Source organism: Schistocerca piceifrons, chromosome 4 (assembly GCF_021461385.2).
Source record: "Schistocerca piceifrons isolate TAMUIC-IGC-003096 chromosome 4, iqSchPice1.1, whole genome shotgun sequence".
Classification (NCBI taxonomy): domain Eukaryota; kingdom Metazoa; phylum Arthropoda; class Insecta; order Orthoptera; family Acrididae; genus Schistocerca; species Schistocerca piceifrons.
Genome location: NC_060141.1, coordinates 115,057,740 through 115,083,664, shown reverse-complemented (window position 1 = coordinate 115,083,664; position 25,925 = coordinate 115,057,740). Strand labels below are relative to the sequence as shown.

At 39.6% G+C, this 25,925-nt stretch overlaps 1 protein-coding gene across 1 annotated transcript in view; it reads left to right on the top strand.

Annotated features, from left to right (window-relative positions):
* LOC124795644 (PMS1 protein homolog 1-like) overlaps window positions 1–25,925 on the top strand; it is a 140,267-nt gene that overhangs the window by 22,884 nt on the left and 91,458 nt on the right. Inside the window, exons 4-6 of the mRNA XM_047259716.1 lie at window positions 389–553; window positions 668–948; window positions 14,385–14,510. Coding sequence (XP_047115672.1) covers window positions 389–553; window positions 668–948; window positions 14,385–14,510 — 572 coding nt within the window. The remainder of the gene's footprint in view (window positions 1–388; window positions 554–667; window positions 949–14,384; window positions 14,511–25,925) is intronic.

Sequence of the window (25,925 nt, the reverse complement as noted above, 5' to 3'; positions counted from 1 at the left end):
TTGGTAGCGAAGTACTCAAAAAAGTGTGGGTGAATAGGAGGAGGAGGATGTGGCTACAGAGCATATGAAGACCATTAAGAAACTAGCGAAAGAAAAGAGAACCTAGAGAGCAAGAAAACACCCTAGAATGCTATTGAAATATGTAAACTAAGATAACATGGTAACTCAACTAGGGAGAAGTACAAATCTAATGAAAGAGAGAGTGGCAACAAGGACATTGGCAGAATTAAGTGGAGAACAGAAACTAGAGGAAATTTTTGCTTGTGGGACGTTACTGCTTTTATTATTAGACAAGTAGTGGTATGAAAATATTAGTTACTCCAGCTGGCATTCCTGCAGCCAGTGAATGGATGCAAATATTTGGTTAAAACAATTGTGACTGTTACAGGTAGACTCTCTACATATGGCTTTAGAGGAGAGGCACTTTCTTCCTTGTGCCAAGTGTCAAGTATTACAATCACGACAAAGACTGCCAGTGACAACATTGCAATGACCTATATGATCAGTCAAGATGGAAGCATCTTAAACTCAAGACCCTCTCATTTTGGCAATGGTATATTCTGAATTATTGTGTCGTGTTATTGTACTCATATTATGAAAAGTGCCCTACAGATTGATTGCAGGTAGTTTTCACATCATACTTATACACTCCTCTCTTAATCTTAAGTTTCAGGCACCCACATTGTGGTGACAGATCTTTTTAAGAATCTGCCTGTACGCAAACAGTATCTAAGCAATTCACGAAATGCTGCTGAAGACATTAGAAGAACTGAACAAATTGTGAAAAGCATTGCAGTAATCCATCCTGAAGTGAGAATTACTTTTTGCCACAATAAGTGCAGTTTGTGGCAGAAACCAGTGGTGGCTACACTACAAGAATCATATATGCAAATTTTTGGTTACAGTATTTCAAGCAATTTAGAACAGCTGGCCCTTCGCAAGGAACAGGTGACATATTTTATGCATCTTTATTACCTAATGATTTTTCTGTCTATTATTTTAATGGATAAGAAATAACTTGTATTAGTAAAGGAAGATATCTTCCAAAGTAAGTCAACAAAAGTTTGATGTCAGAATTTACAGTGGCTACTGTCTCATTGGTGTGTGTTTCAGTTGCTTGTACAAAATTCATGAACTGATGTGACTGGTATTTCTTACATGATATGCCAGTAACAGTTTGCTAAACAATGTATGGTTCCATTACATGGATGGTGATTTGATTTGTAATTTACATATGTAGATGTTGTTTATGTTTAGTATATTACTTCTTATTTTTTTCCTCTTGTGAATGGAGGCGTACGTTGTGTTGTGTACTAAATCTGTATGAGTTTACTGGAAATAGCAAGTGTGTTGAAGGTTGCGATACTGCCATTTCACTTTGACCAGTGACCTCTTCTTCTGTGAAGGTTGTAGATGTAGACTTATCTGTCTAGTTTAGAGGAGCAGCTTTGGTTGTATGTATGTGGATCAGATCCAACTACGCATTTACATTGTCAGCTGAACACAGTAATGATAACATACACCACATAATTACACATCGTCTACCATCATCTACTGTGTGGTGTTGTCATGTTTGTCAAGTGGAAGTGCACCACCACAGGTGATGTTGTGGAGACAAGGCTCTTTATTCCTTGCTTTTCACTGACATCCGAAAAGACTGTACATAGTTACTTATATCTTGACTACTTACTCACCATTAACTGTTTCAGCCATTTAAGAGGTGATTCTACACTCAACCAAAATGTCTCACAACTTTTAATAAGTGAGTGGAATGCAGCTGTTCACTTTTCCGATAAATGAAGTAGTAGTTCCATGTAATTCAGAAAGTGGATAAGACTAGCAGGGTTGGAAGATACAGGCCTAACAAAGTGTAACAGTCCTTATCACAGCTGCACTGACAACTAGTGACCCCAACGTAATCTGAACGTAAAAAAACTACACAGAAAAAACGATCACAAGATGCAAGAAAACTCCAGAGTTTTGCGATTAGCCACGTGCTTGCTACTGTTCTGGTCATACAGTCTTGTACTTTTGTTTTCTCAAGTGGAGGCAAGTTTTCATGCTGCAGATGATTCAGCAATGTTTTCCTTGGTTGTGAACCAACTAGACTGTAAATGTGCTGAGGAGGTTCAAGATGTAACTATGCCACTGCGGGAATAATCTTATAGGAAACTAAAAACTGAGCTCATCTGAAGAGTTGCTGCTTCACGAGAAGAAAGCATCCAACAAATGCTCACACAAGATGATGTCAGGTGATTGTAAGCTGCCTCAGTACTCTGGGCACTTGCAGAGCAAGTGGACATTGGTACTGTTCCTGACAACCTGTGATGTCACTGGTCACCATTACAGAAATTGTGGACCATGTACAGGAGACTATCATTCTCACACAAGTTAGCACCATGGTAGGGCCAAGCAGCAGTCACACACACTGATTGATTTGCTGGTGTTGAAGGTAGACATTCTGTGCAAACAGCTCAATGAACTACGGTCTCGACAAGGTGCCAGCAGGGTCAGAAGACGTAATCATCGCAGATACAGGAGCCGATCCTTGAATAACATCTCGTCTTCTAATTCAGGACTATCAGTATGCCGGTACCATCAGAAGTTTGGTTCATCTCTGTTGATCACTCTCACTGATGATGTCTCAGAGCCAATCATCAGCACGGATTCCCCAGCATACTGCTAGCTGATGCTGGATGTGGTGAAGTCCTGACTCATGGACAGCGTGACTGTCATTTCTTCAATTGGGTTCTGTTGCTGCACGACCACACACGGTGCCAAACCGATGCAAATGGTCTGTAAGTATGCTACTATATTACCCCGATATCCAGCTCTGTCTAGGCCCCCTGGATCTCCAAATCAGGTCCAGCATAATACTGTGGATTTTATTAAAACCATGGACAGCTCTCCAGTATCATGTAGACCTAGACATTTGGCACCAAACCAAATGGCAGTAGCTAAGGCCGAGTTGCCACCATGTTAAAAGAAGGCATTATCCGACCATCAAGTGGCCCACAGTCATCTCTGCTGCACTTCGTTCCTAAGAAGAGTGGAGCATGTCGTACATGCGGCGATTATAGAACTCTTAATGCATGATCCAAACCAGACTGTACCCAGTTCCATTGTTGTGAGACGACAACCATGTCTTATGTGGTGCAACGGTCTTTAGATTGTGCCAAGGGTTATACTCGGATACCAGTGGCAGGAGGAGATATGCTGAAAACAGCAATGTTACACCATTTGGGCTATTCAAGAGCATGTTTATGAACTTTGGTTTACAAAATGCATCCCAAACCTGGCAAAGATTTGTTGAATCTGTACTACAAGGTCTACACTTCTGCTTTGCTCCCTGATGATATGTTGGCCTTCTCGATCACCAAAGAAAAACATCAACAGTATGTTAGAGATGTGCTCAAATAATTGGAACAGTACGGTGTTATTTTGAAAACAGCCAGATGTATGCTCAGTGAAGCACCATCAAAGAGCTACATCGTTTCCTCAGGAAGCTAAATTTTTATCGCCATCATCTACCACTGGCATCAGAGCTACAAGAACAGTTAACTGCAGCACTTTCTGTCCATAAGGTTAAAGGACTGAGGCAATGAGCTCTGTCTTTGAGCCTGTTAAACAAAATATGGCGAATGCTGTGTCCTAAGCTTGATGCCCCCTTAGTGATGGTGGTTGACGCAAACCTGACAGCTATAGGTGCCATATTACAACAGTGGGCAGATGGCTGATGGCAATCTCTAGCCTATTCTTCTCATAAACTGTCACCATTGCAACAAAACTGGAGTACATATGATTGAGAACTTCTCTCCGTGTACGAAGCCATCAGATACATCCAGCTGCGGATAGACGCAAGAGATTTGGCTACCTATATGGACCACATACAGTGGCTTGCTGAGTACCTATGTAGATGTAGATGCAGAACACCTGTGTTCAGGCAGAATATCTTTAACTGTTCATTGTGGAAGTATAATCATCTGGAATTTATCGTGCAGTTTAGCACCAACATTGAGCACATATCTGGTATGGACAACACACCAGCTGACTGCCTTTTGTGGATCAACAGCATTTTGAGCCCCATTAACTTAAACATGATCACCCAGGTGCAACAGACTGACCAAGAGCTTCCAAAGTGATGCCAACTCAGTATTACACTTGCACTCATTTAGAGTCCCCAGTGGAGATGTTCAAATATATTGCATCATCTCACAAGGAAGATACCAACCTTTCCTGTCAGTTCAGCTTCGCTTCGACATCAGATCGATCATTGGAAGGTCTTCAGTATGAGTAAATTTACACAGCTTGTGTGATCCTGCAGTCCTTTCAACGATCTGTCTGATGTCGAAGCGGTTTGTCTGGCCGGGAATGGAGAAGGTCTGCCACCTGTGGACGTGCATGTGTATGCCATGCCAATGCAGAAAAGTATCTTGTCACATACGTGCACCAGCGGGCAAATTGCCCAAAATCATCACATGTTTGGTGCATGTACATCTCAACGTCATGGGTCAATTACGTCCTCAGATGTTCAACATTACCTGTTGACTATCATAGATTGTTTCACTCAATGGCAGGAAACAGTACCACTGGGCAACATCTCCCTGGAAACATTAGCATCTGCCTTTGTGTTCACTTGGTTATCAAGATTTGGTTGCCCACTGCCTATAACAACAGATTCTAGCTGGCCATTTGAATCAGAGTTATTAGCCAAGTGTACAGCTTTCAGTGGGTATGTCCATCATAAAACCACAAGTTACCACCCAGCAAGCATCGGTCTGATAAAGTAGTGGCACACCATTTCGAGCCCCATTGACTTCAACATCAGGAACTGTGCCATCAGTAGTGTAGCTACTGGCAGGGTCACCCAAGTCGGAGCGGTCTTGACAAAGGAGTCTGACGTACTGTGTCCCACAACATAGGGCAGGGAGGGCTCTAGAGGTGTGATGAAGCCAGTCTGCCTAAGGGAGCAAACCCGACACAAAACCTGGTCCTCCAGGTTAGGGGTTGATCGTGGTGATCGTGGGGTTAACAAGCGCATGTTGGAAAAAACATATTGCTATGAAACTCAAAGATTGGAATAACCAGACTGATGATACTGATGAATGACCCATACAAGGAAAAGAACACGTTAAACAGAAAAATGATACACTGTGTGGTCAAAAGTATTCGGACACCCCCAAAAACAAATGTTTTTCATATTAGGTGCATTGTGCTGCCACCTACTGCCAGGTACTCCATATTAGTGACCTCAGTAGTCATTAGAAATCGTGAGAGAGCAGAGTGGGGCACTCAAGAACTTTGAATGTGCTCAGGTGACTGGGTGTCACTTGTGTCATATGTCTGCGAGATTTCCACTCCTAAACATCCCTACGTCTCCTGTTTCCAATGTGATAGTGAAGTGGAAACGTGAAGGGACACGTACAACACAAAAGTGTACTGGCCGACCTCGTCTGTTGACTGACAGAGACTGCTGACAGTTGAAGAGAGTGGTAATGTGTAATAGGCAGGCATCTATCCAGACCATCACACAGGAATTCCAGACTGCATCAAGATCCACTGCAAGTACTGTGACAGTTAGGCTGGAGGTGAGAAACCTTGGATTTCATGGTCGAGCAGCTGCTCATAAGCCAAAAAACATGTTGGTAAATGTCAAACGGCACCTCACTTCGTGTAAGGAGCATAAACATTGGATGAACACATTGTGGCGATCTGATGGCAGAGTGTGGGTTGGCGAATGCCCGGTGAACGTCATCTACCAGCATGTGTAGTGCCAACAGTAAAATTCAGAGGCGGTGGTGTTATGGTGTGGTCGTGTTTTTCACGGAGGGTGCTTGCACCCCTTGTTCTGCATGGCACTATCAAAGCACAGGTGTACATTGATGTTTTAAGCACCTTCTTGCTTCCCACTGTTGAAGATCAATTCAGGGATGATGATTGCATCTTTCAACTCGATTGAGCACCTGTTCATAATGCATGGCTTGTAATGGACTGGCCTGCACAGTCCTGACCTGAATCCTATAGAACATCTTTGGGATATTTTGGAATGCCGTCTTCATGCCAGGCCTCACCGACCAACATCGATACCTCTCGTCAGTGCAGCACTCTGTGAAGAATAGGCTGCCATTCTCCAAGAAACCTTCCAGCACCTGATTGAACATATGCCTCCAAGAGTGGACATTTTCATCAAAACTAAGGGTGGGCCAACACGCTATTGAATTCCAGCATTACTGATGGAGGGTGCCATGAACTTGTAAGTCATTTTCAGCCAGGTGTCCAGATACTTTTGATCACATAGTGTATATACTTTGCTACTTGGAATGTAAGAACTTTGGACAAACCAGGAGCTCTATGTGGACGCAAACAAGAGATGGAGAAATACTGTGTAGGAGTAGCAGCAGTCCAAGAGGTCAGATGGAAAGGAAATGGTATCATGAAGCTATGTTTACATTGGGGATTTGTCACAGAGATTTGTGCCTGGCACATGTAGCTGATGTGGTGTGGCACAATTTGAAAGTTCCTGTGACATATACCTACAACATTGATGCTAGAATTCCGAGAAATACTCTGTTCTGGCACATGTGCCTATAACTGTTTACTCATCGAATACACGGCACAAATCTCAGATATATTTTCTACTGCACATGGGCAGTTCACAAGCCACCTCGATGGAGCGGACAAAAAATAACAGCATAAAATTAATTGAACACTTTCGTGAAAGATATTCGTTATGGTATCACACATTCCCCAATTGCAAAAACCTGAACACAAAACACGATACAGTTCACCAGCTAGTATGTTTATTCAGTATTTCTAATGAAGAATTGGACATCAAACTTAATAACCTGAGATCACAATTCCTCCGTGAATTCAATAAATGTCCTTTGTCGGAGACATCAGGGTCAGCAAGAGAAGAGGTATTTTTTCCAAATGGTATGCCTATGAATCGTTCCTTTTCCTGAAGGATGTAAACAAACCAAGAATAAGTTTATCCATGTTTGTGGTAAGTTGGACCATATTTATTTTACATGATTTTTAACACAAATATTTATTTACATAACAATGAAGAATGTAAATGTATTGTTTACAGTTGCACATGAAACAAAAAGAGAAAGCATTTACTATGAACTTGACAGTTATCACTGAACTATCTTCAACACTAAGCAAACAAATATTGCCACTCCAATTGTCCTTTGTCGGTGACAAGATATGTTACAATTTCATTTCTCACTAGCTTAGTGTCTTCGGCAGCTTTTCTGTTGATTCTGGATTGCGATGGAAGTGGTGGGTGGTCTCTCCACCTCCTAGGTTCTACAGTCCCTCTTTCTACATTTTCAAAATCAAAACTGTGTGATGGTGAATAAATTAGGTGAGCTTCTCGATTTCTTCACCGGAAATTGTGAAAGTAAATGCAGCACAGCTATAATAGTTGCTTTTTGCAGATCAAGGTGAATAGGTTTTTGTAGAACACTAAAAACAGATGATAGTATGCCAAAGTCATTTTCGCTAATTCATTGAGCTCTACTTAGCCTGTAATTAAACATTCTCTCTTTGCTGCCTTTGTTATGATTACCTGTGAAGGGTGTCGTGACATGTTTTTGTAGTGCAAAGGCATTGTCAGCAGCAGTTACGTAGTGGGTGGCTACATTTCTTCCAGAGAGATGCTCTGGTTATTGTATGTGCTACTCACTTTCTTGAAGGGCTTTGTTGAAGGCTGTATGATTAAATACACCTCTCTCTGAAATACCTTCTTGCATTCCCACAGCTGCATACAGAAATTGGTAGTTGGCGTCTACTAATGCCATTAACACAATGCTGAAAGTGTCTTTTTTGCTGTGATAAATGCTTCCAGCATGAGCAGTTTTAACAATTTGCACGTTTTGCATCTTAAGTCCTATGCAGTGAGGAAAGTTCCAATGAATCTCAAATTCTCATGCAGTTTCCTCCCATTGTGCTTCGGAATTTGGATACATGAAAAAATATAAACAAAAAATTTCAAGAATGTTTTTTCCTTTTCTTTTAGTGTATATTGTAAGAAAGATGCAAGGAGCCATGAATACCACTGGAAGATGAACAAAGTACTTCAAATACTAATTCGGAGCATTCTACCAATCCGCCACAGAAGAAGGCTACAGTTAAAATCCAAAATTCAGCAGATGACGCATTCAATGTTTTGAAGTGCACTAGTGAACACATTCTTGAGAAAAAGAGGGCAGGTTCATGTTGTTTCAGAAGTATGTAGATTGCGAACTTCAAGAAATTCATAACAAAAAAGTCTTGCTATTCTGCAAAAGAAGATGCAAGACTTAATCTTTGTAGCTAAAACTAAGGAGCTTGATGAATTTGAAAGAGTCTTCAAGTGCAATGCCTGGATTAAATTTTAATGAGGGGCAGGCAGAAAATGCTTGTATTTTAACAGAGGATAACATTGTTATGTAATGCAGTGTATGGCATTTTTAGTTTTAAATAGAAAATCGATAAAGATAATAGTCCCTACTCCAATTTCTTTCTGAAGAGCCTTTATTATAGTTTGACATATTTTGATATTATTTCACTGACTTTTGGATTTGGAAATCCAATGTATATACGTATCATGGAGCTGTATGAATCTCCAGTAGCTGAAAGACGTAATGTAATGGCAAGTTGTTCAGCAGGTCTTTTTGAAAATTTGTGTTCTTCAATGTGTAGTATTGTGCTGTCATATTTAGTAATACTTCAAAGTTCGGCGTGAACATAATGAACAAAATTTTTGAAAAACCATGTGTCTTGAACTTGTAGGTCAGTCATCACTGAACTGTAAGCTCCATGACTACACCTTTTACTAAGAAAGTTACGCACCCACCACCTACATTCCCTTCTCTTATTATTCTCCCTTTTCACAGTTATATTCACAGAACTATCACAAATAAATAGAAATTCTGTACTGGACAACATGTTCTGTGAAACTGACGAGCTACATGTCACCAGTGAGAACACTCTTTCTAGCTGCTTGTGCCAGCCACATGACCCTGAACTAAGTCACGATATACATGTGCCGAGATACTTTTCTCCGTGGCTTTTACTGGGCACAAAGTTCCTCAATAAATCCCTCAGTGTGAACACAGCTTAAGAAGTGGTAACTGTACATTTCTGTATAGTGGAGGGGTCAATGGTATAGTAGGTAGCATAGGCTTTCTTGAGTATGATAAGTATAAACAAGCAGTCATAAATTTTAACCCAGTAAATATAATGTACGCTTTAGGAATGAAGGCCGACTTCTTCAACATCGGTCTAGTGTGTGTGCATGCACCTACAGAATATGATGTGATGATGATGATGAAGATGAAGACAAAGTGAAAGATGAGTCTTATGGTCAATTCCAACAAGGATTAGGAGATATACCAAGGCAAGATGTGAAGGTAGTGATAGGCAACTTTAATGGAAAAATGGGAATAGAAGGCTTTAGAGAAGCAGTAGAAAATGAAATATACGTGAGACGTCAAATAAAAATGGACAATGACTTATAGACTTTGCCTTGAGCAATGCAATGGTAGTGAAGAGTATGTGGCTACAGAGAAAGAATGTAAGGAAAGCCACATGGTGCTCGCAAGATGAAACAACTTTTAATCAAATTGACGAGGTAGTAATTGACAGGAGACATGCATTGGACGTCCTTGAGGTTGATAATTGGAGGGGGGGGGGGCTGACTGTAACTCGGATCATTATATGGTAAGATTGAAGTACAGCCAACATACAGCTTTCTTTTGATCCAGAGTGAAGAGAAAAGCTCCACAAAGATAGAATGTTTCCACATGAAAAGAGAAGGGAATATCTGTAAAGTATGAAACAGAACTCCAGAAGAAGTTTGAGGCTAAACAAAGCTAGGATGTGGAAAGTGTTGAAGGGAAGCGGAGTACACTGAAATATGTCCTGCAAGAAACTATAGAAGTAGTTTTAGGTACAGAAGAAAGGATGGAAAAGGCAGGATGGTTTGTTGATTGTAAAAAGGTGGTGTCTGAGAGAAATAAGGCAAGAAAGAAAATGATAAACAGAGCAACAAGAGCTAATACAGAAGAATTCTTGAAGAAAAGGAAAGAGGCAGATAGAATTTGTAGAAGAAAGAAACAAGAATTAGAGGAGAAATAGATTATGGAGCTGGAAGAAGAATATAACGACCAAGAAGTAAAGAAATTCTGGAAGAGAGTTCAGGAATTGAAGAAAGGCTTTCAGCCATGTACTGTATTCTGTAGAGCTGAAGAAGGAAATTTTATAGGAGGTGGAGAACAGGTTTTAGACCGATAGGCTGAATATTTCAGTGAGCTGCTGAACATCACTACAGAGGGGGAACTACTGGGAGAAAATGAAATAGAGCGACCAACCATGGCAAAATGTTAGTCATGTACCCACACAAATAACAGAGGAAGTTAGACAGGCAATAAAAAGCCAAAAGAATAGTAAGGCTCCAGGTAATGATAACTTTTCACGAGAGATGATCAAAGCTGGAGGTGAACATCTGACATGGCCATCAGCTGAGTTGAAATATGGTAAAAGGAAGTGAAAGTATTTGGCCAAGTCATTCCTATGAGACTTGCTCAATTTAAAGAAGTAGTATTTGGAGACTACCAGTACGGGTTTCGCCAGAGCAACTCAACTACTGTCCTGATCTTCACTATAAGGCAAATAATGGAAAAGTGTTATGAATATAATGTGGATGTACATCAGCTTTTGTATGCTTCAAACAGGCCTATGATAGTGTTAAAAGGAAAAGCTTTACCAGACCATAATGGAAATGGAATTCCCACAAAAACTAATCAGACTGGCATGAATGACCCTCACCAGCACAAAACGCCAAGTAAAAGTAGAAGGAAAACCCTAAAGAATTTGAGGTTAGCCAAAGGTTATGATAGGGTGCTGTATTATCCACACTACTCCAACATAGTGTTGGAGAGAGTTATATGAAGGATGGGGATAGATAACCTAGGTGGCACTCATTTTAACCATATGAACCGAAATATAGCATATGCTGCTGATGTGTGTATGCTGTCTAGAAGATTGAAAGAATCAGGAGAAGGATTTGGCAGACTATAAACGGAGGCAGAACAATTGGGACTCTGAGTAAATAACACCAAAACACAGTATCTTGTTGCTGTGAGGAAAAATACTGTTATTAAAAAGAAATATATTAAGCTGAATTGGGCAATTATGCATGATGTGAGAAATTCCAATACCTTGGAGTGCTGGTTATGGATGAGAACAGTATAAGAGAAGAAATAAAAGCAAGAATTGCTGTGGGAGCTTACTGTGCCCTGATTAAGATTTTTCAGTCATGTAGCATGAGTAGAAAATCAAAGGTGACTGTCTATCGAAAAGTTGTAAGGCTCAGAAACATGGACATTGACAATAGTAGAGGAGGATTTCTTGAGAGGATGGGTGCGGGAAATATTAAGAAATATCTCTGGAGCTGTGAGTGAGACGAGGCATGGAGAAAACAGACAACGAGGAATTGGAAGAAATGTACAGTAAAGCCTACTAAGGTATGCAGATCAGGTGTAACAGTCAGAGATAGCTGGGCCACATAGAGAGAATGTCAGAGAATAATCTGTGAAGAAGGTCTACAGAGGAAACCCAGGTGGCAGAAGGTGCAATGGGAGACCCTAATAACAATGACTGGAGGACGTGGAAAATGATCTGCGAAAGATGGGAGTAAGAAGATGGAGGAAATGAGCAGCAGATCATCATGACTGGGCTGTGATTGTCAGAGAGGCCTAGGCCCTACATGGGCTGTAGTGCCAAGGAGTGGAATTGACTTCAACACGATCGCCCAGGTGCAGCAGAGTGACCAAGAACTTAACACTTTCCTGAATGATGCTGACTCAGTATTACAGTTGCAACTTGTTAGTGTCTCTGGTGCAGATGATAAAATATACTGTGGTGTTTCAGAAGGAAAATCCCAACCTTTCGTGCTTATTCAGTTTCACAAACAATTTACGCAGCTTGTCTGATCCTGGAGTCTTTCTCTCTGATGTTGAAGCAGTTTGTCTGGTCAGAAATGAAGAAAGTCTGCTGCAAGTGGACACACGTGTATATGCCATTCCAATGCAGCAAAGTATCTTGCCACATACATGCACCAGTGGGCAAATTTCCCAACATTATCTCATGTTTTGTGCTTGTACATCTTAAACATCTCAACATTGTGGGTCGATTTAGTCCATCAGGTGGTCAGCAATACTTGTTGACTGTCAGAGATTGTTTCACTTGATTGCCAGAAAAAATGCCATTGGACAACAATTTTGAGAAAACATTTGCCTCCACCTTTGTGTTCACGAGGTTATCAAGATTTGGTTTCCCACTGTGCATAACAAAAGATTGCAGTAGGCCATTTGAATCAGAGTTGTTAGCCAAGCTTGCATTTTCAGCGGTTAGCTCCATCATAAAACCACGAGTTACCACCCAGCAAGCAAGGGTCTGATAGAGTGAAGACACTGTTTAGTCAAAGCTGCTCTCATGTGCTTCAGCACAACTTGGACGACTCCTCTATCAATTATGTTATTTGGACAGTAAATGCTTATGAACCAGACATAGATGCTTCAGCGCCAGAACTGATTTTCAGCATAGCGATACGTCTTCTGGGTGAATTCGTCAACACCGATTCTCTGCCGTCCACGAGGTGAGATCAACCAGATTTTCTGTGTCACTTGTGTGAGTGCATCACTTGTTTTCATCTGCATGAATGTTCCAGACATAGCACATCACACTGTTATTTGTATCACAACTTGGTTAGCTGTTCACACTTAACACTTCATGCAGACTCTGTGATATCTTCTGTACAAGCTCCATACACAAGTGCACATCATGTGTTAGAAAGAGGTGCATGGACGTTAGATACTTCCTCAATAGCAAGACCATGACTGTTTCCATTGACCATGTCAAATAGGTGTACATATTTAATGGCATATTGCCAGCTGATGTTTCAAGGGAACACGACCTCAAACTCAACCAAAATTGCAACCGTCTGACTCAGTTCCACAACCAGTAAGCATGATCTGCTGTTGACAGCTGGTGCATTCTCCTTGCTCTTCAGTATATCCTCTCTTCTCGTTACCCACCAGGCCTCAACCTCCGCTAATTTCAAGTTGCCGCCGCTCATACCTCACCTGTCATTTAACAACATCTTTGCCTCGACTGACATCTCTGCCCAAACTCTTTCTCTTTACAAATGTGTGCTTGTGTCTGTGTATGTGCGGATGGATATGTGTGTGTGTGTGTGTGTGTGTGCGAGTGTATACCTGTCCTTTTTTCCCCCCTAAGGTAAGTCTTTCCACTCCCGGGATTGGAATGACTCCTTACCCTCTCCCTTAAAACCCACATCCTTTCGTCTATCCCTCTCCTTCCCTCTTTCCTGACGAAGCAACCGTTGCTTGCGAAAGCTTGAATTTTGTGTGTATGTTTGTGTGTCTATTGACATGCCAGCGCTTTCGTTGGTAAGTCACATCACCTTTGAAACTTCCTGGCAGATTAAAACTGTGTGGCCGACCGAGACTCGAACTCGGGAGGACGGGTATACACTCGCGCGCACACACACACATATCCATCCACACATATACAGATACAAGCAGTTTTTGAAGAGCGGCCTACAGCTATTGTAATTGTGGTGATTTCTATATTCTTCTTCTGTTGTGCTTAAATAGTATTACCCCCATCATTGGAAGTTAGAGGTGAACAATTTCCAGGACTATCTTACATCTGTGTATCAGGTTATGTCAATAGACAATATATGCATGTTCAAAACTCACTGCAGTGGCTAGCTGAAGCTTGTATTCAGGTGTATTATGAACATCTTGGACACTTTTTGTGGAGTGTTGTGAACCATTTGTAAAGTAAAGCAAGTGGCAAGTGTAGTTCCTTCAGCTAACATGCTACATTAGACATCACAATGTTTGCAAACTATGAATTTTCACATTGACTTTTCTGTTATGTTTACATGAGGAATCTGATCCTGAAAGATTGTCAGTTTTCAATTAAACCAGTATACTTGCATGCCAGTAAAAATATTTTGTGATCTTGTTCTTTCTTGGGACAGAATGCACCTTACTGTTTGTTGTCCACGTATAATTTGGAATTGTTGGACTCTCATGTTATTTTGACAGTGTAGAAACAGAAGTGAGTTAGGATACAGCAGAAATGAGTTGTGTTACTTGCTCACACACATAAGCAGGCCAGCCCGAAGTCTCAGTGCTATTCCCTCTCACTTTCCTGGTGGACGGATCACTTATTTTAAAAGCTCAAAATTATTTTATCTTGATGTGTATTTGTTGTTGATTAACTGCCATCACCTTGCTGTTAAAACCTATTATTTAAAAAAATTAGACGAAAAGCCTTACACTAGCAGCTCTTCTTTCTTTCAGGTGAACTTTGAACTATTAGTTCCTTTGAAGAACTGCACTGATATTGCAGCATTGTGTCAAGCCAGTTCAAACAGCATTATGACGTATTTTAATAAACGCCCTGTAAAATACGCAAAAATTGAGAAGGTGAGCTCAGTATTCGTGAGATATTTTTATCTTTATTAACTTTAGCTACAATAGTAGTAAATTCAGGCATGTTTTTTTCTGCTTTGAAAAACTCCAGAACACAAGAAAAATATCTGCTGATATGTTGTGACCAGGCATAAATAATGTAGAGTTTCGCGCTACCATATTGTCTCCTCTTCGATCACTCCTTGTGGTTTAGTGACTTCATAAAGTTAACTTATTTAGCTTGTAATAACAGATAGTTCAGTACAGCTTATCTTGTAAGCATGTATATTAGTGTGTGGTTTAAATCTCCTATTATGTGTTTCAATATTCTTTATGTATTATTTGAGGAAATGTGAACATCTTCAGTGCTGTAGTGTGATTAATGTAAATAAGTGTTTTTTAAGCTGCTTTATGTTTGATGGTGTGTGGCTACAATAACCTAAGCATTATTTTATGTGCTTCAATGTACATACATTTACATATTTGTGACAAGTTTGGAGTAAAAGTCTAGATCAAGGCCAGTGGCGTATGTTTCACGCAGCAGTGTTATCAGCAATTGCCGTGAAGTATGATGGGAAAGACAGTTGTATGTCAGCTGATGGGTCTACGCAGCCAATTAGAGAGTAGTGGACATACAGTGTTCCGAAGTAATATTTGCACATTCTCATGTCAATATACCACAACCTCCAAAATTCAAAATTATAACGCTTGTGGAAGAAATGGAGAAATATTTAGACAGCCAAGATTATTAATTAATTTATGCTATGCTTGTAATTTCAAACCTAACTGCATTCTTGTAGTTCATGATATGCTGAAGAAAAAGTCAAATATGTGTCATAACTAGAGCCTGGCTTTTATGTAATATCAAATTAAGAAATATGTACACAAATATGCTACCAAAATTATGACATATGTAATGATGCAGTTATATGTAAAAAATCCAGAAGTTTTATATGTATAAAATTTCACAGATAGGGTAGTCAAATATCGACGTTAATTCTTAATCAGTTCACTTCTGCTACAAAATACTGAAATAAAAGTGTCTCCTATTCCAGCATTTACGTCACACTGGAATGGGACGCACATTTAATTATAAAATACAAATCCAAAGGTTTTGTTGCCATGCACAGTCTTCCATCTTACAATATGTTTTTATAAACCGAGAAAGTTGCTGAACTCTGCAAGAAGTAAACTGTGCATATTTATACAGAGGGAGTTTGCTAGGAAAGATATTCTAAAAGATTCTAGAATTTCACTGATACAAAATAACAAGGTGTGAACACCTAGGATTCTTATTCAGCATGGACTGCAGTTTACTGGAAATTACACCATCCACTTCTCCTGTTATAACACTCACCTTTGGAACAGCATCTTCTGTCATTACCATAGTTTCTTGAGGAGCCACACTTGTAGTCTCCAGTTTATTGATACTCTCAGGAAGCCAACTGAAGGGACTTGTAATGTATGAAACTGAACTGAGCGCTTTAGAATTGTTAAATGCTGACATGGATTCATTCACAGACTCTGCAGAATCAGAAGAAAATCTTCATCACTGACTTCACAGCTTCAAAGTGCTTACTGTGGAAAATCACAGTTTCAGTCCATATTGTCAACCTTGTTATCACTGGTTGTGAAGGCAGAGATATGTCAGGTAGCTGCTGCTTGCAGTATTGTACATGATAAGGACATTTCAAGAAAACCTTCTTCATTGCTGATATCAATGTATTTACTTCTTGGAATTGGTGCCTAACTGTCTCTGCCAATTGCTGCAGTGCATGAGCCATACATGTAACATGCAGTAAGTTTGGATAAAATACATTAAGCAGTTTCCCCACTATCAAGCATGTATGTACATCGGTAGGACCCTCTCTTCTTTTATGCCATCTGGCCTTAGTACCTTGAATCCATCATTAATGAACGTAACAGTTGTTGAACTATTTGTTGCCTCCAAAGATTTACAGTAAATTAATTAGATGCAACCTCAGACTCCAACTTGCCCAGTATTAGATTAGCGATGAAATGGCCGTCGTCACATCAGCAGAAATCCATATAGGTGATTTTCCAATGTGAGCCCTGATTTTTTGTAATATATCGACATAGCAAGAATCCAGGTAATTCTTCTTGAGGGTGGTCTTGTCAGGAATGTTGTGGTTGCAGTATTCCTGTAAGAAATGTTTGAATTCAGGTACCTGAAGTTCGTTCCAGGGTCTGTTCATTGTAATCAATGTGAATCACAGTTCTTTGTAAAACTCACTATTAGATGATGTAGGCTGTCCTTGCAACTGTGTAAGTAGGACTTGTTTCTATAATCTGTTGTTTATGCCTAATACATAGATTGCTTTGTAAATGTTGTTCAGTTTGAGATTTGATCGTACATCCTATATGTTTATCACAAGTTTGGCAGAGGACTATTTTACTATCAGTGGTAAGCACTGTCAATAGAAATGAAAATGAAATGATCGTATGTCATTGAAATCCATGTTTTCAGCTTTGATGACAATGAAGATGCAGCTGGTACCATGGTTAACTTAAATGCAAGTGACTGTTACATATTGTGAAGCATTTGAGAACAGGAAAGGAAAGTGTTTAAAATGAGTCATTGTTGTTCACTTGAACTGGTGCAATTTAGCTTTGAGTGTAATGGGATTGATGGCAGTTTTTTTTTCCTTTCTTGCTATGTAAAGAAAGTGTATGGGACTTACAAAAATGTATAATAATCCCACAATAATATTAAAATATGTAAAATTTTTTTAGTTAAGTGTGAAATATGTATTGTACCTAAAATATGTAATTTAAAACTTTGAAATAATGGCCTTTCCGTGTAAATCACTGACTGCTCAGTGTTTCTTATAACTGAATACAAAGGAACAGAATATGTAATTACATAAAATCTTGGCTCAGGCTATAACTCAGATTTTTAATTTAATTTTTGCAAATAAAGCTATCGCATTCCAACTTAGCCTAAGCCAAAGGCCAAGCTACAGATCAATATGTCACTGCAATGAGGTATATAGGTTTCACATTCGTTCGCTTGTGTAACTTACAACCACACTGTCACATTCTAACTAACAATGGCTAACTCCATAATTCGTGACATACTGGAGGGAAGGGGGAGGAGTCAAATATTTCTGACGACGAAGATCATAAATTTAACTGTACCCTGTGGTCTGAGTATAACTACACTCTTGGAAATTGCAACATATTCAGGAAAAAAAAAAAAGCTGAATGTTTGTGACAAGCAAGACTATAAATTTCACTGCTGCATGCATTCACTGCAGTGAAGTTTATAATCTTTCTTATATTTGACTGCTACTATTGGGTCCCAACACAATCACAACGTAGTAATTCATATGGTCAGGAAAAAAAAAAAAAAAAAAAAAACAACATTTGTGACAACAGCGAAGAAGAGAATGGTCTCTTTTCAGTGCTAGACATTCATTTTCTTGCCTCTTGCTTGGGTACGTGACAATATCGTTTCATCGACTACCTGAAACTGATGCATTGTCAATCCGTGAGCGGTAGAGAAACACCAGTGTGACTACTGCTGTCCCTGATCTAGACTGCAGCCCAAGCTTGATAATACCATGTAAACAAAAGTATGTTTCAGATTTCTGTCTTATTCTACATCCATGATCTGGGTATCTTTTACAGTTATCGCTTAACATTTGACACTGTTCATGCCTCTTTTATACCCTACCAGCTCTGGTAACAACTCTGGTGAACTCTGGTGGCCATTCTATCTGTCAGAAAGAACTGCAACTCTTACATACCAACCGATGGTGTGTACATGATCGAAATTACATTAACTTTCGCTCTGTCTTTGGGTGCTTCACATTTTTCTTGTTAAGCAGTGCATATTGAAAAAAAGAAAAAAAAAAAACAATACTTTGCATGGGGGCATCTGGTTGAGTCCTTCATCTAGCTGGGGATGTTGAATGGCTGATAGTGGTGGTTGCAGTGGTATGGAGTTGTAAAGCACCTCTGCTGCCTATGTTTTCCACATTCTTTGTCATGACGTAGAAGAGACCTGTATGAAATGTAATCATTTATGTACCAATCCAAATAATTCCACCATCAGCTCCTGTACGAGGCCTGTCTAAAAAGTATCCGACTTTTGGCATGATGGGGTTGGGACCCTAACCCCTTCAAAGTAGGCCCCTTGTGGTTGCACACACTTAGCCCACCGATCCTTCCACTGCTGGAAGCACCTCTGGAAGTCTTCTTTTGGAATGGTGTTCAGCTCCGTCATCGTGTTTCACATTATCTCTTCTCTACTCTCAAAATGGGATCCTTTCAGTGGCGTCTTCAATTTTGGAAACAACCAGAAGTCGCATGGAGCCATGTCTGGAGAGTAGGGAGGTTGGCGAATGGCTGTAATTCAATGTTTGGCCAAGAAAAATTTGGATCAAGTGGGATGAATATGCGGGGGAGTTGTCATGATGCAGTTGCCAGTTTTTTGCCACCCACACGTATAGTCTTTGGTGCCGAACTGTGTCACGGAGTCGCCGGAGAACAGCTTGATAGTACTCCTTTGTCACTGTTTGTTGTTCCAGTGCATATTTGTGATGCACAATTCCACGGACATCAAAGAAGACAGTCAGCATCTCCTTGATTTTGCTTCCCAGCTGCTGCACTTTCTTTGACTTTGGAGACTCGGGATGCTTCCATTACGAGACTGTCTTTTTGTTTCTGGGTTGTACCCGTACACCCGTGACTATCTCCAGTTTTTACGGTGCTCAGAAACCCAAGATCAATGTTGGTGGTGTCCAGAAGGTCCTGTGCAACATTGAAACGGAGGTCTTTTTGTTCTGGCGACAACAAGTTGGGCACGAATTTTGCAGCCACTCGGTGCACATTCAAATCATTATGCAAAATTGCGTGTGCAGAATGTTTACTCACTCCAACTTCTTGGGCAATCTCCTGCACCATCAAACGCCAATCTACCATCACCAAATTTTGCACCCTCTCAACAACAGCTGCACTCCGAGCAGTTTGTGGCCTGCCAGAACGATAGTCACTCTCCGTTGATGTGCGGCCATTTTTGATTGGTTGAACCACTCCTTAATTTGTGTTACACCCATCGCATCTTCTCCAAACACCTGCTGAATCTTACAAATTATTTTGCTTTGAGAATCACCAAGTTTTTGACAAAATTTGATGCAGTATCTTTACTCAGTCATCTTGAGAGGATCGGTAATTCGACGAACACATTGTGTAGCACCTCACTCAGCGACCAACAGGCGGTGCCTGATGCGCTGGAAGGTGGGGACAAAATTCACACTTGTGCATAAAGGTCTCTTCCTTTACTGTGTACAGTGGCGTTGCGCTATTGTCTCTGTTTTGCATGGGAAAATCAGAGGTCGGATACTTTTTAGACAGACCTCGTATTTGCAAATGAACGTGCAAAGCTGATTCTTCCCAGCAAATGATGTTAAATTGTCCGCCCCAGTAGCCGAATGGTCAGCGTGACAGACTGTCAATCCTAAGGGCCCGGGTTCGATTCCCGGCTGGGTCGGAGTTTTTCTCCGCTCAGGGACTGGGAGTTGTGTTGTCCTAATCATCATCATTTCATCCCCATCGACGCGCAGGTCTCCGAAGTGGCGTCAAATCGAAAGACCTGCACCAGGCGAACGGTCTACCCGACGGGAGGCCCTAGCCACACGACATTTCCATTATATTAAATTGAATGAGTGCTGTGTTATATATGCAGTGGTCCCTTTGCTCCCCCCCTCCCCCTCAACCCCCACCCTACAGCTGATATCAGTAGTATCCAGAATTGGGCATCATATCAGTCAACTGATGAGGGAAATAAAACATCCCAACTATTGGACTTAATTCATGTGATTGTGCTTCAGAGCTCTGCTCAGCCAATAAGTGCCATGTCACGTCTCTAGGTGCCTCCGTACAGTGAAAATTATGAAAGACTGAGGAAAGGCCTGCTGTTTCTCCTAATGTTAAAAAGTGACGAAGAAGTGGGGGCGAAAGGAGCCTTTCTTGTAAGTGTTTGCAGCCCCTTTCATACTTTGTAATGATGAAGAAAACGCTGGAGAAAAGCAAATGGGTGGGGGGGACTGGATGCGTAGTGCTCAAACTATTGTGTTATGAGCTAAAATAATCACAAGCATGATGAACATTGACACCACTGTTATTAAAGGAAGTCTTATTCTAACAGATGTTCACTTGTCCATGAGACATTAATAGTGTTTTGGGATAATGTGTCAGAAAGGCGCTGAATTTAATTTGTGTTTTGAGGCATATTGTAAAAGAGTAACTAGTCTGAAACAAATACAGTGAGATGTCAGATGTGTAGGTACTTTTTCTACCAGTGATTACAGAACTTCAGCTGTTTCCTTTTGGTTGTTTTCTTTGGCAATAAATGAGAAATGTGTGGTTGTTAGTAACAATATTCCTAGTTTCTAATAATTTTGGATTTTTGTATGAGGCATGTAGACTTGTCAACACAAAAAGTGGGCCACTGCTTGAATGCAACTAACATACTGTAGCTGTGTCCTAGGTCCTCTAAATGCTGAAACCCTGTGGGGTACAGTTATTTGATTATACACACTGATTACCACAAGACAAGAGGAAAATGCTCAATATGGTGTTCAATCCAGATGTAAACTAATATCAAAATACAACAAATATTATAAAACACATTATTAGAGATGAGACCATCCCTAACACTTGTAAATTTTTGTAAATTAAACTTCATTACAATAAGTGGCACTTCAAAAGTCTTATCACACTCATTAAATGACACAGAGTTGTTGTTCATGATCCAAATTTGAACCCACTGATAATCAAACAAAGTTTGTGTGTCTAATCGAGAATTGACTAGGCGTAAAGAGACGTATAATATCAAAGTGCTCACTAGTGTCAGTTTACAAGGCTAAATGCCCAAATCTGCAAATAATGGCGATACTTCTAGCACTGCACTGGTAACCACATGAAGCTTATATTACTTTTGAGAAGTAACCAGAAAAGGTATATAATAAAGTGCAATGCACTGCAATATCATCAATGACCGCACCATTGCTCACAGTGCTTCGTGGCCAGGAATCAGACTGTATTCAGCTCATGGCCAATAGGCGGCGGCACCACCGTGTCTTAAAAGCGCAGGCACAATCACTCCTAAGCTGCTTCCGCGGTAACCCCAGCAACGCCAGTTGGGGTACATAAGAAAAATAACAACCTACCAACTACGGGCCAATCATGCCATGCCATGCCACTGTGGTCTCACCAGCAGCCTGTGTACTTATATGCACCTGGACTTGTTAAAAGTACACACACTCCGCCATGGACGGAGGTGCGAAGTCAGGCTGCAGTCTCGTGAACTGTTTAGATACACCACTTGTAACTAAGGACGTGTGACAGTGTTGTTTGATTGTGATAGGGACTTAGTGCACGATTCCATCTGACAGTGTTTGCATTCAGATCTTATGTGAACTTCAATTGAGAGATTAAACATTCTTTTTTTCAACTCAAGCCTTCAATCTTTGTTGTTCCGCACTTTCCGGATACAACACACACAAGCATGAAACGCCATGAAGTAAAGTTGTGGTGAAGGACAGGAGTATAACTCAGTACACATTTGTATTGTTAATTAAGCACAATCAGATGTCAGATATCAAATATGTTCACCAATAGGGTGATATTGGAACCTGAAATGATGATACAAATAATTTTTGCCTGGCAGTGATTCGAACCAGGCAGCTTTTGCTATTGTCTTATAGTTACAAATATACATGAAACATTTTTGTTTCACTACCAGTAGTGAGGTGTGCATATTTTTGGCTAGAGGTAATGCAACAAATAATTCTGTGTTGCCTAGGTCTCCAACCCCGCACATGTAGTCGTTGTTGTCTTCATACGAAGAGGTGTCAGAGGTATTTGGGCTCTAAGTGCAAATTATAATCTGCTTAAATTTCAGACAAGTTGCTACTGGATGAAATTATACACAATGTATAATACCAATGAAAAAAAATCTAATAAGAGATATATGCTGTAAAAGACACAATCAAAACAATTTTTTGTAAATTAGATTATAAACTTTGATGGTCTTACGAATCACTTAACAAGCCACACTCAGTCAAGAGAACCCACTCACTATGTTGCAAACACAACACTGAAATACTGATTGTTCAAACAAGGCTCACAATAATGAAACAATCTGATTGTTAAAGTAATTGTTGCCATTATATTTTCTATAAACTGTGAATCTTGTGAATTTTCTTTGGGAAACTAGTGGTTACGTATTTACCAAGGTAGTAGGCTACATTTAAGTGCGGTTAAATACAAAATTAAAACTCTTAGATGTTTAACCAACCAATTTCACATGTTTTCCTAATAACTTTAAGACAAAAATTCACAGGTTACAACACCTAGGTATTAAAATCTCTGCAATATTGATTGGAAAATTTACATCACTTGATGCATGATTCAAGCAAACTGATTCTTTTTTGGAAAAATGTTTTATACAATTGAATCCAAAAATTAAGTCTTCATTTTCCACTTGTAAATATTTACAATTTTGAGAAGGACAAAAAATATGAAGCTATGATTCAATGAATTCTTTATCATCTCTTTTTTTACAAATGAGAAGAGTTTTATGCAGATGAACACTTACGATAAAAGCAGAAGGGCTACTTCTTATAGTTTTCAAGTTTTTCTGACAGTCTCATTGCATATTTACCAGATCTTTTTATTTCAATTGTTCAAGGTACTAATAAATATTTATTAGGCATAATAAAAGGTTTCAGGTATAATTTGAGTGCCAGAAAAATGTGTTCAAACTTCCAGTGCGCCTCTTTGATGATGCTACTTTTTAGGGCCTTATATGCTTGCATTGCAAAACCAAATCCACTTTTCTAGATAGTTTAGAATATGCCCTTTCTAATGACCATAGTTTAGAAGAGTTTGGAGAAAACACTTTTTTGAAAAATGTGACTAAAAATACCCATTTTTAGCACTTTTTGAAAAATCGTTAACTTCACCATAGATTTGTGAAATAATAGAAAGCAATAGGAGAATTAAATTTTATATTCTAAGACTGTGTTGGGTAGTTATGGTGTGCGAAGTTTCATGTACATCCCACAATTACTTTTGGAGATATAAAAAAACTACAGTTCGCATTTTTTTTAAACAGCTATTTTTTCGCCCAACTTTGCTTCAAATTATCTATATGAAAATTGCTCAGAAATCCTTTTCTTAATATTTTACTTTAAAGAGCTCTAAAAGTTGTATAAGATGGCCAAGTTTTGTTTCTTTCATGCAAATACTTACAGAGATATCTCATCTCAGAGTTGCTGAAAATTCAAGGACGCACTATTGGAAGCTGTGCTATGGTTTCAAACAAGTGACTATATCTCTGCAAGTATTGAATTTCTGAAACTGAAGCTTTACCAGTGTTCATTGAGAACATGTGTGAATGTTCATACAAAATTTCATCAAAATCCATTATGGTCATGTGGGAACATTTCTCGATATTAGACCACTTGGCGTGGAATGGCGCAGCTCTCAAATTCTCTTTCACAAGTAGTTGGGATTGCACCATTCGTAGAGACCTGGAGGTGTTTAGCATCATGAGTAAATGATGAAATGATGGGACAGTATCATCTCAAAGGGTTCAGATCCATGGAAAAATTGGAATCTGAGATCGAAACACAGTCCAATGTCAATATTTTCAAAATCTGAAGGTCACTTAAAATAAGAAATGAAGGTTGTATGACCTTACGTGATGACTGTTTCATGAACTAAAATAGTTACTAGTGTAAGAAAGCTTACTAGAGACAAGAGTTTCTGCAAGCAGTGACTTTCTCCTTTGACAGCCAAAACTAATCCTACTCTGTTCCACTCGGTAGTGAATGGACATGTTTAATTTGGAACCAGGGCACTGTCCTGTGTTCTTTACTTGGCATTACTGGTGAGGAAGGGGATATGTTAGTGTCTGTTAAAAACTGGTATGCCCGGCACCCTCGCCTTAGCTATTACAATCTACTGTCAGTCCAACCAACCATCGAATTTCACATGTATTACCATCATATTTTTGTCATAAGGGGTATGCAGCACTTGGTACAAAAAGTGTTTAATTCCACTTGAGCTGCTGTTGTGAATAACATATCCGTGGTCTAGTAGCCAACATCATGCAGTGCCAATGAAAAGCCATGATATCAAACCCGTCCTTTTCTTTCTTTTTTAAGCCATACTCCATCTGTCTGCTAATAGCTTCAGTTTGATAGAAGCTCAGAGACAGTTTCGTTCATTTTCTAACCAGCCAGTAATACAAAAATCTTGCAGAAATATGTTTGTGAAATAGTTCGTGGGTGTCTATCATAGTAAGACCAATTTCAGCGCCATCAGCCAGCAGCTGCTTCATGCAGATCGGTGTCCGCTGAAGTGATCATGATGCATTAGGCATAGAGCCTATGGTCTCCAGCACTGCACTTGAATTAGCAAGTATAACATTATGTAACATTGCAGATGATACTACACTATGTTTCAGCATGCTCCATGACAATTTTATATGGCATGTTGCTATAAGCACATATAACTATGGTCGTATTTTGTTCAAATTTGTAGTATAGCTCGTGCCATGACAACATAAGTATTTCACATTTTTGCCATGTTGATGTTCTCCTTATGAAGTTACCACAAAGTACTTCACATTGCCATTTATTTACTTATTTATTTTTTTATATATTTGTAATCACGTTTTCGACGAGATGTTGTATAATAGTCCTCCTTCCTTTCTTTTAATCTCAATATGACTACTGAATGCAAATGTTGCATGAAGGTTAGTTGATCATCACATCTGTGAATCATGAGATACACTGTCATTGACCATAGTAGTAAATTGCAGAAAAGTATTTTTATCAATGCCTATTTCTCTACATGAACATGGTGATTAATTTATCTAAAAATGATCATACTTGAAACGACACAACCTGACTTCGTTAATAGCACTCACTCCTCAGAGGCCACAGGTGTTTCTAATTGCCTACATTGATTTCAGCCTTTTACTAAACACAGACAGAACATAATGTCATAAATATTAATCTTTACTCCGTTTCAGGCTGTGCTTTCTAAAGCATAAACAACGCTCCTCATAATGTCAAAAATGAGAAATATTCCAGTTGTCTCGGCATGAGCTACACTACAAACTTGAAGAAAATAAGACCATAGCTAAATATGCTTTATAGTAACATGCCATACAAAATTGGCAAGGAGCATGCTGAAGCATAGTTTGGCGGTCTGTATCAAGTGGCCTTTGGCTGATGGTGCTGAAATTGGTCTTACCATGACAGACACCCACGATCCCTTTACAAACATGTGTTTCTATTACTGGCTGGTTAGAAAATGAACGAAACTGTCTCTGACCATCTGTCAGACTGATGATCTTACTAGCGAGATGGAATATGGCTTAAAAAAGAG